Source organism: Bubalus bubalis, chromosome 3 (genome assembly GCF_019923935.1).
Source record: "Bubalus bubalis isolate 160015118507 breed Murrah chromosome 3, NDDB_SH_1, whole genome shotgun sequence".
Lineage (NCBI taxonomy): Eukaryota > Metazoa > Chordata > Mammalia > Artiodactyla > Bovidae > Bubalus > Bubalus bubalis.
In genome coordinates, this window is record NC_059159.1 from 22,463,373 (window position 1) to 22,481,166 (window position 17,794).

Sequence of the window (17,794 nt, forward strand, 5' to 3'; positions counted from 1 at the left end):
GGGTGATGGAGAGAAGGTCACAGGTCCACCAGCAGCGATTGTAGCAGTTTACGGATCTTGGCAGTTATAAATACCAGCTATTCAGAGCTCCGGGGAGGAAAAGGGGACTTGGAAAGACGCCTCTTGATAACAAACCTGTCCCCTTCCCCACCTCAGTCCCAAAGTAGTTTCTCCCCTCTGTCTTTCACTCTAGGCTTTCGAGGAGAGAAAGAGGAACTGCCAAGCCTCTTTGTCTCTCAGATGAGGCTGCCTGCAGAGCCCAACCACCCTCAGGCCCAGTTATCGTCCTTACTGAACAAAGCTGCCCCACGTACAACCTAGAAAAGCGCGGCATGGGCAAAGAGACCAGCTGGGGCCTCCGGTTGGTAAGAGTGACTCTTCTGCCCAAGGACGTGAACAAGGGCCTGGCACAGGCACGTGAATGAAGGTGCACTGGTTTGGTAGGACCTGAGGTGACAAGGTGACAAGGTAGACTGAGGCGGCCTCCTCCTTCCTCAGGGAGCAGCTGGTGGGGGCAGACCTGGGGCAAACCTTATCTGCCTGACTCTCCATCTCAGGGCGGAAGGTGAATACCAGAAGTGGACTTCTGACAGTGAGGGCTACATTCTCACTTCTTCCACGCAAGGCCACTGAGAATAAAGATTCCATTCCCAGGCTTCCTTGTGGAGGGAAGGCCAATGATATGCGAGCAGGTGGGTCACGTGGCAGCCTCTCGGGACTTTTTACATGTTCTTGCGCCTGTTGCTGCCACCTCATCGCTTTATCCTTCCGCTGCCTGGAATATGATTGATAGATTCTGTGAATCCTGCAGGAGGGGGCTACACCCCAGGAGGGGTTTGGAAGGAGCCGACTGCCCCCTACTTAGGACTTTGGGGTGCAGAGCTGCTCTGCCAGTGCTGAATAGCCCCCACCGTCCTTTTATGTGAGAAACAAGGTTCCCTCTGGTTTGAGCCATTGTTTAGTATCTTTGCTCTTAGAGCCAAATCTCATCTTAAGTAATTATAGAGCTAAGGGAAGAAGTAAGGCTGGACAGGGAAGCAGGTCCCAGCTGGTGATAAATCACAGAGCCTGAGGGGTCTATGGTGAACCAAAGGCTGAGGACAGAGGAGAGGAGGCAGAGAGCTGGGGCGACCAGTGACCAGAAGATCATCTGGTCTGGAGGCTTTTCAGACCAGCCTGGGGACCGGCTCAGAAACGGCACAGCTCTGCGGGGGAGGGGCTGCAGCGGATTTGAAGGGAGTAATCAAGGAGAAGCGGCCGTGCCCCCTGCCTCTCACCCACTCTTCCTTCCTGCTCTGTTTGAGCTGGGGCAGATTTTCACCATTAACCGATTTTGGAGTTTTCTTTTCTACCCAAGACTGAACAATCTGATTGCCGATCTCAGACTGGATATTCACTTAAGTGATCACAAGCCCTGGAGGAGATCAGAGGGAACAACGGAGCCGTGGGACCCAGCAGCGTCATCCTCTTGAGGCAGAGAAGATCTGCACCCTCTACAACGCTTCCACCCCAATTCACTTATTCAGCCACCACACAGATCTACTAAAGTGCCAGGAACTGTCTAGGCATTGAGGGCAGGACAGTATATAAAGCACCAAAAGTTTCTGCCCTCCTGGAGCTTCCATGCTAATAAAGGAGACAGATGCCACACAGAATAAATAAGAAAAATATAAAGTATGTTATGAAGTGGTCAGTGCAAAGGAAATAAAGCTCAGAAAGGAGATAGGAAGTCAGGGGTTAAATTCCAGTTAGGGCAGCTAGGAAAGGCCTTACTAAAAGGCAGCATTTATGTAAAGATTTTTTTAAATGTTAGAGGGACACAGTGGAGAGAAAATATAGTTGTGGGTTGCCGATGTCATGGGTATTAATTTACCAACATGAGTGTGCCTGCCTATGTGTGTTCATGTGTGAGGGACATCATGTGTGATGGACATCATGTGTGATGGACATGGGAAGTTGTTCCACAGTCCAGCGGACCAGGGTGAGGTGTCTGGGATGGAGACCAAGTGTGAGCCAGTCTGAGCCCAGCCCCAGACCGCAAGTTGGGCCAAGAATGGGGCCAAGTGCCACCAGCTCTGGGCAGCATCAGTGACACCTCCTCCCAGGCTGGCACTATCTGAGAAGGAGGATGGGCCCCAGAGATTGCTGAGTCTCCTGTGTCTGGCCCTGCAATATCAAGGGCTGGGCACAGTGCAGGGGAACCACGGCTCCATGGCTCCCCCTGCCACCTCTGCCATTTTCCACTCTCCACAGGCAGATGCATCTGCTCTGATGAGGATTTTTCCAGGCTGGGCTGGTGGGCTGACCCGGCAGTGGCCATGAGGTCAGGGCAGGGACTATTCCAGGGGCGATGAGGTGTGTCCCTGGGCCCCCATGGCTGGGGGCAGGAGTCATGGGTCAGGGAGCAGCTTTGCCAGGAGCAGATGGAGGTAGGGAATGGGGAGGTCACCAGTGCTCCCAGCCCACATCCTGTTTTTGGAATGGGCCCCAGCATATGCTTTCCTTTGGACTTGATCCAGGCTGGTGTCTCCCCACCCAGGCCCAGGCCCTAGGGAACCCCAGCACTCCGGAGCATTAACCTAGGGTTTTTCCAGGCAGGGCTGGGCCGGAGCCACTGTGGGTGAAGGCCACATTTCCCACCCCTTCTTGAAATCGGACCAGGGGTCCCCATCAGCACATGGAAAACCAGACAGGCCCCATGGCTGGAGAGGAGAGAAAGTGTCACCAAAGAGGTGAGTCCTGGCATAGCTGCCGCCAGCCCCACACAAAGCCCTAGGGACTGTCAGGCCCTGGGAAATCCAGGCAGGCTGGAACCGGAACACATCTACCATGAGCTTCAGAACGTGGGCTCCAAACCAGTGAGGCCAGGACCCTCTCTTTCTTACTGCGTGACTGTGCCTTAGACCCTCTGAGTCTCAGCTTCCCATCCTTGTCAGGAGGATGAAATGAGCTAATTCTTACGATGAGTGGGGCCTGGGGCCCGACCCAGAGCAACTGCATAGGCGAAGGAGGAGAATGGTGTGGGCCCAGGCTCCTGGAAAGGCAGAGAAGACAAATGAGCACTTAAGCTGGGAGTGTCCCCTCCATGGCTGCTCAGGTCACCCTTGGTCATCCTAACTGCCCTTCTCTATGGGACAGCTTCTCCGGCAACCTAGAGCAGTAGAAGGTGGCTCAGTTCAAAGCCTTGTGAGGGAAAAGAAACCTTTCTTTTACTTTTCACATTATAAAATGACACGCTCATTACAGTAAATCTGGAAGTTACAGAAAAGCAGGAAGGAAGCAAAAGCTTTTATTTAAGTCCCAAGGCCAGAACACCCTTGAAACCCTAATGTTTTTCCAAAAGAGAAATTTTTCTGGGCTTGGGTTTTTTGTTTTCTGTGACATGGTTGGGACCTCAGCATTAAGATGCAGAGCTGGAAGGGAACTTGGGGATCAGCTGGCCCAGGCTCCTCAGCTGACAAGCCAGGAGACTCTGGCCCAGAAGAACTAAGGGACTTGTAATATCAGAGCTTGAAGAAGAGTTAGCAAGTGTCTGCTGCTGCTTAAAATACCAGTGCCACCAATATCAGCATCAAACCCCACGCCAGCCCTGAAGACCACCTTCAGGGGGGATAGTCCCTTGATAGTGGATCTAAGCCTTCCAGTTAGGAGAGTCTGTTGGAGATGGGCTTCCTTCAGCAGGGATGTAGCTCTGGGTAACCCCTTTCCTCATTTCCAGTGGGGGACTCAGCCCTGGGAAGGGGGTGGGGGTGGGGGGATGAGGGGATGTGAAGGGAAGGCTGGCAGAGTCCAGCAAGGGGCGTGGCCCTGGGTCTGTTCCCAGGGGTGGAGCCAGTCAACAGGGTCACCCTGTCCCTTTAAGAGAAGGGGGAGCACTGGCCCCTCTCAGCCATCCTGTCTTGTCATCCATCCTGGCCAAATCCAAAAGGGAAAATGAAAGAGGGACCAGGAGGAACAGGTCCCAACCATCTCCCAAGGTTCTTCACTCGGCTTTGACATCCCAGCGCCAGCTGCAGCGTGAGTGGTTACGGGTGAGGGTCTGGGGGCCTGTGGGAGCTGTGAGGGGGGTATTGGGGAAGCTGGAAGCAGAGGGACACCAGGGAGGAGATGGGAAGAGTGGGCCAGCATTCCCACCGCACAGATGGTAGGGGACACCTAGGACAATGGATCCTGATGGAAGTGGGGATCCTTCCCTTTGTGTCCACTCCCCAATTCTGAGAGGAGTTCACTGCAGTAAAAAAAAAAAAAAAAAAAAAGGAGGGAGGCAAGAGAAATGGTGGGCGGAGAAAGAAGAAGGTGAATCCTTCTGGGTCTGCTGGCTCCATTTCACCCAGAAGTACCAAATTGGGTCAGAGCCTTGGGTTCAGGGCACCACTCTTGCCCACAGAAAGCATCCTGGAGCACACGAGGGCACTGCTGGGTTTCTGGTTCCACACATGTAGTCAGGGGCCGGCAGGGCTCATGTCCGACGTCTTTTCCCTCCAACCTGGACTCGGAGGAGCAGGAGCGCAGGATCCAACCCAGCAGTTCCATGGGTGTCTGACCAGAGCACCGGGGCGGAGCTCCTCCCCAGCGCCCGAAGTTGAGACTCATCTGAGTCCCCCTAAGCTAAGCCCTTTGTTCCCTCAAAGTCCCTGCTAAAGCCAGGTCTGGCTGAGCCCCTGGCTCACCTCGAAGTTAGAGGCGGTCCAGCTGATTCCACCCCGATGGGCGGGCGCGGAGGGTTGGGACCCTGATCCTTCGGCCTTTTAACTGCCCGCCCCGCGTCTATCTCCAGCGCCATGGGGGAGTGGGCGTTCCTCGGCTCGCTGCTGGACGCCGTGCAGCTGCAGTCGCCGCTCTTGGGCCGCCTGTGGCTGGTGGTCATGCTGATCTTCCGCATCCTGGTGCTGGCCACGGTGGGCGGCGCCGTGTTCGAGGACGAGCAGGAGGAGTTTGTGTGTAACACGCTGCAGCCTGGCTGTCGCCAGACCTGCTACGACCGTGCCTTCCCCGTCTCCCACTACCGCTTCTGGCTCTTCCACATCCTGCTGCTGTCGGCGCCCCCGGTGCTCTTCGTCATCTACTCGGTGCACCGGGCCAGCAAGGAGCCGGGCGGCGCGGACGGCGGGGCGGGGGCCCCGGGGCGCCCGGGGGACCGCCGCGCGCGCCGCTGCTACCTGCTGAGCGTGGCGCTGCGCCTGCTGGCTGAGCTGGCCTTCCTAGCGGGCCAGGCGCTGCTCTACGGCTTCCGCGTGGCCCCGCACTTCGTGTGCGCAGGTCCCCCGTGCCCGCACACCGTGGACTGCTTCGTGAGCCGGCCCACCGAGAAGACTGTCTTCGTGGTCTTCTACTTCGCGGTGGGGCTGCTCTCGGCGCTGCTCAGCGTGGCCGAGCTGGGCCACCTGCTCTGGAAGGACCGCTCGCGTGCCGGCCGCTGTCGCCAGGCCGCCGAGCGCGACAACCGCTGCAACCGCGCGCACGAGAAGGCGCAGCAGCTGCTCCAGCCGCTGCCGGCCCTGCCCACGCGGCGACCGGGCACCGACCCCTACGCCCCACCGGCTTATGCGCACGGGGCGCCTGCCGGTGACAGCGAGGGCGGCAGCGGCCGCAGCAAGGCGTCGCTGGCCACCATCCGTCAGGACCTGGCCATCTAGAACTGCCTGGGGCAGGAGGTGAGGCCAGAGGCCGGACCCCACCATCCCGGAGCAAGAAATGTCTCCTCACCCACTGTTGGCAGGGTTTCCTGCCCCAGCAGATGACACGCAGGGCGCATGGCCCTCCAGGCAGCACCCACACTTCCCAGCGGAGCTAGGGACATTGAATCAACTAAGGCCTGTCCTTGGTGCCCTACTCCAGGCGGAAAGGAAGGAGGCCAGGGAGGCTGAGAGAAGGTGGACCAGAGGAGGGCAGAGTCAGTGGAGAGTGGATGTTCTGGAGGAGCCCTGGGTGTTTTACTGGAAAGGAAAACACAGCTGTGATACCAGCATCCCCCGGGCCCTCTCCTTGTTCAGATTGAGGTGTAGCCTCTGCTAAGGCTCTCTGTGTACATGCACAAACACGGGTACACACATTTGGTGTGAGCATAGGTGCCCTCGCATGTGTAAAACCTGTGTAAGCACTTTGTGTGTGTGTATGCATGCATATATATCCTGTGTGAGCTCTGGATGTGCACACGTGTGCATATGCACATGTCCATCTTGTGCAGGCTTTCTGCACACACGTGTACCTACCCCTGTGTGCATTCTGCATCTGTGCGTGTGACGGTGTGTCCTGTGTGAGTTGTGTGTGTGATCTGTGACATGCCCGGTGTGGGTGGCCAGGATCCAGGGCAAGCAGCAGCCATGGTGGGTCCTCCCATTCTCAGGAAGATCTCCCCTCCTGATCGAGCCCGCGCAGGAGGGGCGCTGGAGGGGAGGCAGTCCTTCACCCTGGGCAGGCCTCAGTCCAGGTACCATCTGCACTCTCAACTTTGTGGCCTGGGCATGGTGGCTGGGCCCTTCTTTCATGAAGACAGAGTGGGGCTGGGGCTGGGGTCAGAGGGCAGGACTCTTTTCTAGCTTCCTCCTCCTCACCCTGCCGCTGTTACCCCAGCCCATAAACATCCTCCTGGCCCTGCATTTTCTTCCTTCACTTCTTCCCTCACTCCAACCCTCTGGAAATACAAGGAACTGTCTACAGGGCTGCCTCCTATTCATTCCTGCCTCTCCTCTGCCCCTATCAGCTTCCTCCTTCACCACACCCATGGGGATGCTGTCCATAAGCAGCCAGCACCTAAGTGAAGGGCTTCTCTGGTGGCTCGTACAGTGAAGAATCTGCCTGGAATGCAGGATACCTGGGTTCGATCCCTGGACCAGGAAGATCCCCTGGAGAAGAAAATGGCAACCCACTCCTGGCAAATCCCATGGACAGAAGAGCCCCGTGGGCTACAGTCCACGGGGTTGCAAAGAGTCGGACACTACTGAGCAATGAACACACACACACCCCTAAGTGAAAAATCCAGGGGTCACCATCTAACCACACCTCTGGACCATCACCAGACTCTGCTGAGCAGGCTGCCAGGGCCCCACTCTGCACGATTGTCTTCTATGCCTCTGGTCATTCCCTATCCTCCATTCCTTCATGCCTCTTCCTCAGCTTTCCTGCCTGGACTGCACATAAGCAGAGGGAAGAGTCTTTCCAAACAGGTACCCCTGCTTACTCTTTGGGGCTCCCCTGTCCTCAGGTAAGTCAAGCATCTGAGCGAGGCTTCTGAATCCCCCACGTCTGGCCCTGTTGCATCAGGTCTTCTCCAGCCCCTTCACCTCAGCTCCTCCAAAGTTTCCATGCTCCAAACTGATCTAAACTTTCTGTTCCTACCAAGCTGTACCAGATTTGCTTCTAAATGTTTCAACTGGCTGTTCCTTTGCCTAGAGCAGCCTCCCTCTCTGCCGACCCCCTTCCTCTAGTTAACTCTTCCCTGCCTTTTGGTCTCATTTGGGAAGAAAATGGATGCCTTCCTGGACAGACAGACCAACCCCACAAAACCAGAGCTAAGGCCCCAAGGCAGCACTTCTGTTGGACGCATAGCTCTGTCCTCCTTGCAGGCCCATAGTAGGTGCTTGGTAAACTCGCGCTGGGGGGCTTCCCAGGTGGCGCTAATGGTAAAGAACCGGCCCGCCAATGCAGGAGACATAAGAGACATGGGATCAATCCCTGGATCGGGAAGATACCCTGGAGGAGGGCATGGCAACCTACTTCAGTATTCTTGCCTGGAAAATCTCATGTAAAGAGGAGCCTGGTGGGCTACAGTCCAAAATGTTGCACAGAGTCGGACACGACTGACGTGACTTAGCACGCACACACACAAACTTTTGTTGGACGTGTTCTCCAGGCCCGAACACTTATCCACGCTCACAGAGTGTGCCGCCGTCTCTCTGCCCAGGGTGAGTTCTGTGTCTGCCTCCCAGACCCTTCCGCACAGACTCAGACATGAGTGTCCAACTGTTTCCCATGTATATTCATTCAACAAATACTTTTGAGCACATACTATATGCCAGGCACTGTTCTGCAGAAAGAGGACGCGAGCCACCTATGTCATTCCAAGTTTTCCATTAGTCACATTACAAAATGAAAGGAAACAGGTGAAATTCATTTTCGTAATGTATTTTGTTTAACCCAATACATCTAAAATATCATTTCAAACATCAGTGTCAAAAAAAAATCACAGAGATGCTTTACATGTTTCATTTTGTGCAAAGTCTGGTGTGTGTTCTGTGCTTGAAACCCTTCTCAATTTGGACCACCCACATAGCTCAGGTTCGGCTGTCATCTGTGACAAGTGGCTGCTGTATTAGCAGATCCTCGTGTGAAACTTGCCCTCTCAAAGCTCACATTCTGGTGGAGAAGGCAGACAATGAACACAGACTGTGCTACCAGCCAGGGTAAGAGTCAAGGAGAGAGCGCGGCCCCTGGGGAGTGTCGGGGAGAAGAACTAGCAACAGTCTAGCTGGACGTCTCTCCAGGAAGAGCATTCACGTTGGAGGAAATGGCAAGAGCAAAGGTCCTGAGGCAGGAATAAGCTGAAAGTGTTGGAGCCCCGAGAAGAGACTGGTGTGGCAGGAGTGGAATGAGGGGGCAGAGGGGGTCACCAGTAACTGAGATGGCATCTCAGCTTCCTTAGCTCTCACTTCAGTTGCTGGGGCCCAGGCACCCCGGCCATCTCCATCTGCTGTTGCCATAGCCTGTCTTCTGCCCGCCTTCCGCATCCTGTCAAGCATCTGATCCTCTCGTTTCTCCACCTAAGCATTTCCTCCCTTCGTCACCTGTTTAGAAGCTGCCCAGGAGCAGCCGTCACCGATGGCCTGGTGTATGCCCTCCCTCAGCCTCTGCTCCGGCCCCTGTGATTCTAACCTGAACACTTCACTCACCAGCTTCAAACCCTTCACTGCCGGGGCCCTCAGGATCCAGTCCCACTCCTGAACTAGCTTTGTCCTGATTCTGTCCCAGCCTCTACACCCTCATCTCTTTAAATTTATTTTTTTAATGGAAGGATAATCGCTTTACAGAATGGCATTGGTTTCTGCCAAACGTCAACATGAATCAGCCATAGGTATACATGTGTCCTCTCCCTCCTGAACCTCCTTCCCACCTTCGTCCCCATCCCACCCCTCTAGGTTGTTTCAGAGCCCGGTCTGAGTTCCCTGAGTCATATAGCAAACTCCCATTGGCTCTCTAGTTTACATATGGTAATTGTTTCCATGTCACTCTCTCCATGCATCCCGCGCTCTCCTTCCTCTTCCCCCCAGTTGTGTCTGCAAGTCTGTCCTCTGCGTTTCCATTGCTGCCCTGTAAATAATTTCATTGGTACCACCCTCCTAGATTCCATATATATGCGTTAATACATGATATTTGTTTTTCTCTTCACTGTGTATAATAGGCTCTAGGTTCATCCACCTCATTAGAACTGATTCAAATGCATTCCTTTTTATCAGCCTCACCTCTTTTACCACTTCAACCAAAGCCCAAAATGGTTAAAACACAGAGCTGGGGATAATGGCTGAGCCCAGAAGCTTTTATTACCTCTGCATCCCACCTAGCTAACTCGTCCCCTTACAGATTTAGGTGGGCAGCGGGGGTACCTCTTTCAGGAAGCTGTCTCAGCCCTGCTCCAGGTCTGGTTAAATGTCTGAGTCTTGGGTTCCCGTAGGCAAAGCACATGTCAGCCATTGATGACCAAACTCCACAGCAGTGGTTCTCAACTTGGGGCGATTTTGCCCCCTAGGGGACATTCGGCAATGTCTGGAGACATTGATGGCCCCTCACGACAAATAATTCCCAGTGCAAAATGTCCCTTGTACCATGGATGAAAACCGCTCTATGGTGATGCACTGCGAACCATCCAGAGCTTCCTCAGACCCCAAAGGTTCTCAGCAGCAAAGTCACTATCCCAGGGTGGGCGCTCTGTATGTTTGGGGGTCACTGACTTAGTCATCACAAGGAGGGGGATCCTGCTGGCATTTGGTGAGCAGGGGCTAGGAATACCAGTGTCCCCCCACAATAAAGAATTGTCACACACCCCTTTAGAATGTCCCACTGACATTTACATAGTGAAAAACCTCTTTATAATTACCTGAGCCGGAAACTTGACTCTGTTTTACATACAAAATATTGAGGGTTTAGTTTGTTTGTTTGTTTTTTCACATGGTTGTATTATTCATTATCTGTTTTTATTTCAACATACACCCATATTCTTTAACTTTCCTGGGCTTCCTATACAGAATAACTTCTGACCTTCTTCTTTTAGATCCAAATATTTGTTAAAAATAGAAGCAAACACAGAACTGTGTCCTATTGTCTGGTGATTGTGCCCATGCATTGACATATTGAAATTCACAGTTCAGTTCAGTTCAGTTCAGTTGCTCAGATCAGATCAGATCAGATCAGTCGCTCAGTCGTGTCCGACTCTTTGCAACCCCATGAATCGCAGCACGCCAGGCCTCCCTGTCCATCACCAACTCCCGGAGTTCAATGAGTCTCATGTCCATCGAGTCAGTGATGCCATCCAGCCATCTCATCCTCTGTCGTCCCCTTCTCCTCCTGCCCCCAATCCCTCCCAGCATCAGAGTCTTTTCCAATGAGTCAACTCTTCGCATGAGGTGGCCAAAGTACTGGAGTTTCAGCTTTAGCATCATTCCTTCCAAAGAAATCCCAGGGCTGATGTCCTTCAGAATAGACTGGTTGGATCTCCTTGCAGTCCTAGGGACTCTCAAGAGTCTTCTCCAACACCACAGTTCTAAAGCATCAATTCTTCGGCGCTCAGCCTTCTTCACAGTCCAACTCTCACATCCATACATGACCACAGGAAAAACCATAGCCTTGACTAGACGGACCTTTGTTGGCAAAGTAATGTCTCTGCTTTTGAATATGCTGTCTAGGTTGGTCATAACTTTCCTTCCAAGGAGTAAGTGTCTTTTAATTTCATGGCTGCAGTCACCATCTGCAGTGATTTTGGACCCCCAAAAAATAAAGTCTGACACTGTTTCCACTGTTTCCCCATCTATTTCCCATAAAATGGTGGGATTGGATGCCATGATCTTCATTTTCTGAATGTTGAGCTTTAAGCCAACTTTTTCACTCTCCACTTTCACTTTCATCAAGAGGCTTTTGAGTTCCTCTTCACTTTCTGCCATAAGGGTGGTGTCATCTGCATATCTGAGGTTATTGAGATTTCTCCCGGCAATCTTGATTCCAGTTTGTGTTTCTTCCAGTCCAGCGTTTCTCATGATGTACTCTGCATATAAGTTAAATAAACAGGGTGACAATATACAGCCTTGACGAACTCCTTTTCCTATTTGGAACCAGGCTGTTGTTCCATGTCCAATTCTAACTGTTGCTTCCTGACCTGCATACAGATTTCTCAAGAGGCAGATCAGGTGTTCTAGTATTCCCATCTCTTTCAGAATTTTCCAGTTTATTGTGATCCACACAGTCAAAGGCTTTGGCATAGTCAATAAAGCAGAAATAGATGTTTTTCTGGAACTCTCTTGCTTTTTCTATGATCCAGCGGATGTTGGCAATTTGATTTCTGGTTCCTCTGCCTTTTCTAAAACCAGCTTGAACATCAGGAAGTTCACGGTCCACATATTGCTGAAGCCTGGATTGGAGCATTTTGAGCATTACTTTACTAGCGTGTGAGAGGAGTGCAATTGTGCGGTAGTTTGAGCATTCTTTGGCATTGCCTTTCTTTGGGATTGGAATGAAAACTGACCTTTTCCAGTCCTGTAGCCACTGCTGAGTTTTCCAAATTTGCTGGCACATTGAGTGCAGCACTTTCACAGCATCATCTTTCAGGATTTGGAATAACTCAACTGGAATTCCATCACCTCCACTAGCTTTGCTCGTAGTGATGCTTTCTAAGGCCCACTTGACTTCACATTCCAGGATGTCTGGCTCTAGGTCAGTGATCACACCATCGTGATTATCTGGGTCGTGAAGATCTTTTTTGTACAGTTCTTCTGTGTATTCTTGCAACCTCTTCTTAATATCTTCTGCTTCTGTTAGGTCCATACCATTTCTGTCCTTTATCGAGCTCATCTTTGCATGAAATGTTCCTTTGGTATCTCTGATTTTCTTGAAGAGATCCCTAGTCTTTCCCATTCTGTTGTTTTCCTCTATTTCTTTGCATTGATTGCTGAAGAAGGCTTTCTTATCTCTTCTTGCTATTCTTCGGAACTCTGCATTCAGATGTTTATATCTTTCCTTTTCTCCTTTGCTTTTCGCTTCTCTTCTTTTCACAGCTATTTGTAAGGCCTCCCCAGACAGACATTTTGCTTTTTTGCATTTCTTTTCCATGGGGATGGTCTTGCTCCCTGTCTCCTGTACAATGTCACGAACCTCATTCCATAGTTCATCAGGCACTCTATCTATCAGATCTAGGTCCTTAAATCTATTTCTCACTTCCACTGTATAATCATAAGGGATTTGATTTAGGTCATACCTGAATGGTCTAGTGGTTTTCCCTACTTTCTTCAATTTAAGTCTGAATTTGGCAATAAGGAGTTCATGGTCTGAGCCACAGTCAGCTCCTGGTCTTGTTTTTGCTGACTGTATAGAGCTTCTCCATCTTTGGCTGCAAAGAATATAATCAATCTGATTTTGGTGTTGACCATCTGGTGATGTCCATGTATAGAGTCTTCTCTAGTGTTGTTGGAAGAGGGTGTTTGTTATGACCAGTGCATTTTCTTGGCAAAACTCAATTAGTCTTTGCCCTGCTTCATTCTGTATTCCAAGGCCAAATTTGCCTGTTACTCCAGGTGTTTCTTGACTTCCTACTTTTGCATTCCAGTCCCCTATAATGAAAAGGACATCTTTTTTGGGTGTTAGTTCTAAAAGGTCTTGAAGGTCTTCATAGAACCGTTCAACGTCAGCTTCTTCAGCGTTACTGTTTGGGGCATAGACTTGGATTACTATGATATTGAATGGTTTGCCTTGGAAAGTAACACAGATCATTCTGTCATTTTTGAGATTGCATCCAAGTACTGCATTTCGGACTCTTTTGTTGACCATGATGGCCACTCCATTTCTTCTGAGGGATTCCTGCCCGCAGTAGTAGATATAATGGTCATCTGAGTTAAATTCACCCATTCCAGTCCATTTTAGTTCGCTGATTCCTAGAATGTCGACATTCACTCTTGCCGTCTCTTGTTTGACCACTTCCAATTTGCCTTGATTCATGGACCTGACATTCCAGGTTCCTATGCAATATTGCTCTTTACAGCATCGGACCTTACTTCTATCACCAGTCACATCCACAGCTGGGTATTATTTTTGCTTTGGCTCCATCCCTTCATTCTTTCTGGAGTTATTTCTCCACTGATCTCCAGTAGCATATTGGGCACCTATTGACCTGGGGGAGTTTCTCTTTCAGTATCCTATCATTTTGCCTTTTCATACTGTTCCTGGGGTTCTCAAGGCAAGAATACTGAAGTGGCTTGCCATTCCCTTCTCCAGTGGACCACATTCCGCCAAATCTCTCCACCATGACCCGCCCGTCCTGGGTTGCCCCACGGGCATGGCTTAGTTTCATTGAGTTAGACAAGGCTGTGGTCCTAGTGTGATTAGATTGACTAGTTTTCTGTGAGTATGGTTTCAGTGTGTTTGCCCTCTGATGCCCTCTTGCAACACCTGTCTTACTTGGGTTGCTCAGTCATGTCCAACTCTGCCACCCCATGGACTGCAGCACACCAGGCTTCCCTATCCATCACCAACTACAGGAGCTTTCCTTTACCGGACGGTGTGACAGCATGGTGATTTTTTTAAAGCATGTGTTTGGTATGTTATATTAAATTTCTGTCTAGTTCATAAAGAAACCTGATGGGAAGTGTTAGAAAATATTTGCTAGAGGAAGAGAACCTCTGTCCCACTCCAACCTAGGCCAGACTGTGACATAAGTGAGAAGCTGGCGCCACCTGATGGCTGAGGTAGAAATGGCAGATGGTCCCCCACAGAAGAGACTTCCCACACAGGAATCTCATCCTGCAGGGGCGCCTGCTAACCTTCCCCAAACACAGCCTCTCCTGCCAATTCCCTAGACCTCCCCCAGGCCTCGGTGCTTGACGCGTCAAGGGCTTCAGAGATCCAGGAAAGAGCTCTGGCTGAGAGGTGGGAGCCCTACTGTTGCTCAGCTGTAAGTCGTGTCCAACAGCATGCCAGGCTTCCCTGTCCTTCACTGTCTCCGAGTTTGCTCAGATTCATGTCCATTGAGTTGGCGATGCCATCCAACCATCTCATCCTCTGTTGCCCCCTTCTCCTCCTGTCTTCAATCTTTCCCAGCATCAGGGTTTTTTCCACTGAGTTGGCTCTTTGCATCAGGTGGCCAAAGTAGTGGAGCTTCAGCTTCAGCATCAGTCCTTCCAATGAATATTCAGGATTGATTTTCTTTAGGATTGATTGGTTTGATCTCCGAGTCCAAGGAACTCTCAAGAATCTTCTCCAAAAAAAAAAAAGAATCTTCTCCAGCACTACAGTATCAGTTCTTTGGTATTCAGCCTTCTTTACAGCCTGTCTCACATCTGTGCATGACTCCTGGAAAAACCATAGCTTTGACTACACAGACCTTTGTCCACAAAGTGATGTCTCTGCTTTTCAATACACTGTGTAGGTTTATCATACTTTTCTTCCAAGGAGCAAGCGTCTTTTAATTTCATGGCTGCAGTCACTGTCCACAGTGATTTTGGAGCCCAAGAAAATAAAACCTGTCAGTTTCCATTTTTTTCCCCATCTATTTGCCATGAAGTGATAGGAGCCTTTACTACTGTTCCCTGATCTGCCACTTATTTGTTGGGTGACCCTGGGCAAGGGCACTGCCCTCTCTGGACCTTGATGTCTAGTGTGAGGGGGTTAAAACTGGTTTCTAAGGACCCTCAAGGCCTATCACACTCCACTCTCTCAATCAGGAGCATCCAGGTGCCCTGTCACCTGCCTGTCCCCTGTGCCTCCTGTCCACAGAGGTGACGTTAGGGGTGGGACAGGGACAGTTCTTCCTGGAGGTGGAAGAACAAGTGGTCCAGCCTCCCAGGTTCCATCCCAATCCTGAGTTCTTCTTAGATTGCAGTGAGCGAGCCCCTGGCCCAAGTCCCCCAGGCCAACTGCCACTCTTGCTGTGAAGGTCATCAATGGTCACTAAAGATAGAACTCTGCCACTAAATGATTTGGCTCTGACTCAAGCTCTAGCTTTCCAAGGGCTAGGGACTCTCAGAGAGCTGAGGTGGCTTTCTCTTTCGGGCTGGGGACTCCCTGAAGGCTGAGGCGGTCTCTCCCTCCCACCTCTCTACATGGGTCCCTGACAGGCTGTGAGACCCCTAGACCAAGAGCTTCCTAAGGGCAGGCCTGTCTCCTCCCAGTGTCTCCAAAGCTCTGAGCACAGCAAGGCAGGTCCCGAAGGCAGCTTGGGCCCCAGTCCCTGCCCGGACACCAAGAGAAGGCGGCAAGGCAGCGAGGCTCTGAGGCGCGTGTAGAATAAATATAACTTTATTCTTTATCCAGTAGATCTCAGTGGCAAGTCCAACAGTAACAGGTGCACCAGCGGGCTCTGAGGGGGATGAGACCCCCAACCCCAGGGCAAGGAGGGCAGGGCAGAGCCAGCTCCCCCAGCCCCAGGGGAGCAGGGGTGACGTGAGGGGACCCCCTGTAGGCCCGTCCTGCGGGGCAAGGAGGGGGCACGGGTGTGGGGTGAGGTGGCAGGTCAGGGAAATGGAGGAACTCAGGCCATGTGTCTGTCGGCCTGTCTGTCCACTGTGTGTGTGTGTGGGTGTGTCTGTGTGTGTCCGGGGGCCCTGTGGGCAGTGCTGGTGGCCATGAGGCTGGAGGGCAGGGGAGCTCAGACGCCCTGGCCAGCCCCTTCATGGGAAGGGGAGCGCTGGAGGGCTTCGATGACGTGGGCTCTGATGGGGAAGCAGAGGACACAGGGCGGATAGACACACGCCTGGAGGTCCTGAGGCCCCGGTGCTCTGCCCCCAGGCCCATCCCGGGGGTGAGCCACTCCTCCCAGGGGTTGCCAGGAAACTGTCCTTGCCCAGTGGTTAGGCAGAGAGAGAGAGGAGAGGGCAGGCCTTGGAAAGTTAGTACTTCACAGTTTTAAAGAGAAAACTGAGGAGGAAATGGCTGGGGAGGGGGCCTTGGGGGGCACAGGGACTTGGAGAGACAGGGGAAGCCCCTTTCAAGCCACTCCCCTCCCCCAGGGCCCATCCCCCCCTCCAGCTCTGAATCCAGCTCCCCCCAATACACAGCACACTTCAGTATAAATGTGCTTAAAATGAAAATTCTTATTTAAAAAAATCAAAACCAGAAAAAAAAAATTAAAATAAAAACAAAACCAGCGAGAATTAATACCTGGGGGTTGGTATGGCAGAGTATGTACAGGGGATCCCCCCACCCCGGCCCACCCCCTCTGTCACCAACCGAGGCAGGGGGGGTTCCCCAACCGGGGGGCAATGGCTTGCAAGTTCTGAGGATGGGGGAGCCAGGTCCTGGCGTTTGCTGGTGATGAAGATGTGGCGAGGTGGGCAGAAGGGTGTCTTGATGAACACAAAGCCCCCAGGCCCCATCCTGAGGCCCGGGACCAGGGGTCCTCACTCAGTCCATGGCCACAGCCCTGACGTCAGCCCAGGCTCCAAGAGCGGGCAGTCCATCGCAGGCCCGGGCCTCTGTCCGAAGAGTCGCCGCCACCTCCTCCCTCCAGCCCCCCGGGCAAGGGAGGGCAGGTGGGGCGCAGGGCTGGTGGGGGTTGCATGGTTGGTAGAAAGGCAGAGAAAAGCCAGGGCACGGGGTGAGGGCTGTGTCCATGGGGCAAGGGCAGTCACGGGGAGTGGGTGGCCGGGCTGCTTCTGTTTGAGCTGGGGCTGAGGCTGGGGCTACAGCTGCCGGGCGGGGGAGCCAGGCCACCCCCGTCCCGACCCCCACTCCCCGCTTGTCCGCTCAGAGTGTCCAGGCCCTCTGAGTTCTCCAGCATTTCCTGGATGAGAGGTGGCATAGAGCCCGGGATCTCCATCTTCAGCGTGATCACCCGCTCAGCCCCTGCAGGAAAGGAGGGACAGAGGTCAGAAGTGTGGCCACCTTGCTCCTCTAGCCCTGCATGCAAGCGTGGCCCCAGGAGGGAGTGTGTAAGGGGTAGGAGGATCCACAGTACCAGTATCAGCTCCCACCACACACCGAACCCTGCGCTCAGTTTCCTGACATAAGCCAGCTCTCCTAAGCCCCCACAGCTGAAGGGCAGCAGGGCAAAGTGCCTCCCAACTCTGGCTCTGGGGTCACTGGGCTTGATGCCAGGCCCTTCCTACGTGCTGCTGACTCTCCTACTGACATCTCAAGACAGCTCTGTAAACGTTATCCCTGCTCTGCAGATGGGTAACTGAGGCTCAGAGCCGTTGTGTGACCCGCTCAAGGACACACGACAGTCTGGTTCCAGAGCCATGCCCTGAACTAGCATGCCAAGATGACACTGCCATCTTGGGGCTCACAGGCAGGGAGGTCACCTGGGCACGGTGAGGTCCAGGTGAGTGGGGCATCACAAGGACACAAAGATGTGGGGTACTGGCTCAGACACAGGAGGCCTGACTCTGGACATGGATGGCAGACACACAGGGAGAGAGCCTCACCCTTAGCACTGATGCTCCGCAGGTCTGTGATCTTCATCAGCATCTTGGGGAACATGTGTGGGCGGCTGGGCCTCCGTTTCCGCACATAGACCTTCAGTGCCTCAAGCAGCGGCTCCTGCAGCATGTCCACCCTGTCTGGCTGCTCCAGGTCCTGCCGGTCTGAAGCAGCAGAGAAGCCC

General features: G+C 52.7%; 2 protein-coding genes across 6 annotated transcripts in view; one reads left to right on the plus strand and one right to left on the minus strand.

The window, feature by feature from the left end:
* The first annotated feature begins 3,364 nt into the window (after window positions 1-3,364).
* Window positions 3,365-7,687, plus strand: GJD3 (gap junction protein delta 3). The gene is made up of 2 exons (XM_025280169.3): window positions 3,365-4,017; window positions 4,778-7,687. The coding sequence occupies exon 2, from the start codon at window positions 4,782-4,784 to the stop codon at window positions 5,634-5,636; it is 855 nt and encodes a 284-aa protein (XP_025135954.3). The 5' UTR covers window positions 3,365-4,017; window positions 4,778-4,781; the 3' UTR covers window positions 5,637-7,687.
* A 7,786-nt stretch (window positions 7,688-15,473) lies between these two features.
* RARA (retinoic acid receptor alpha) overlaps window positions 15,474-17,794 on the minus strand; it is a 44,130-nt gene continuing 41,809 nt past the window's right edge. For all 5 annotated transcript variants that reach the window (XM_006068616.4, XM_006068615.4, XM_006068614.4 and 2 more), the window contains 2 exons: window positions 17,616-17,774; window positions 15,474-17,034 (listed from right to left, as the gene is read on the minus strand). In XM_006068616.4, the coding sequence (XP_006068678.1) occupies window positions 16,817-17,034; window positions 17,616-17,774 (377 nt within the window). In that variant the 3' untranslated portion in view covers window positions 15,474-16,816. The remainder of the gene's footprint in view (window positions 17,035-17,615; window positions 17,775-17,794) is intronic.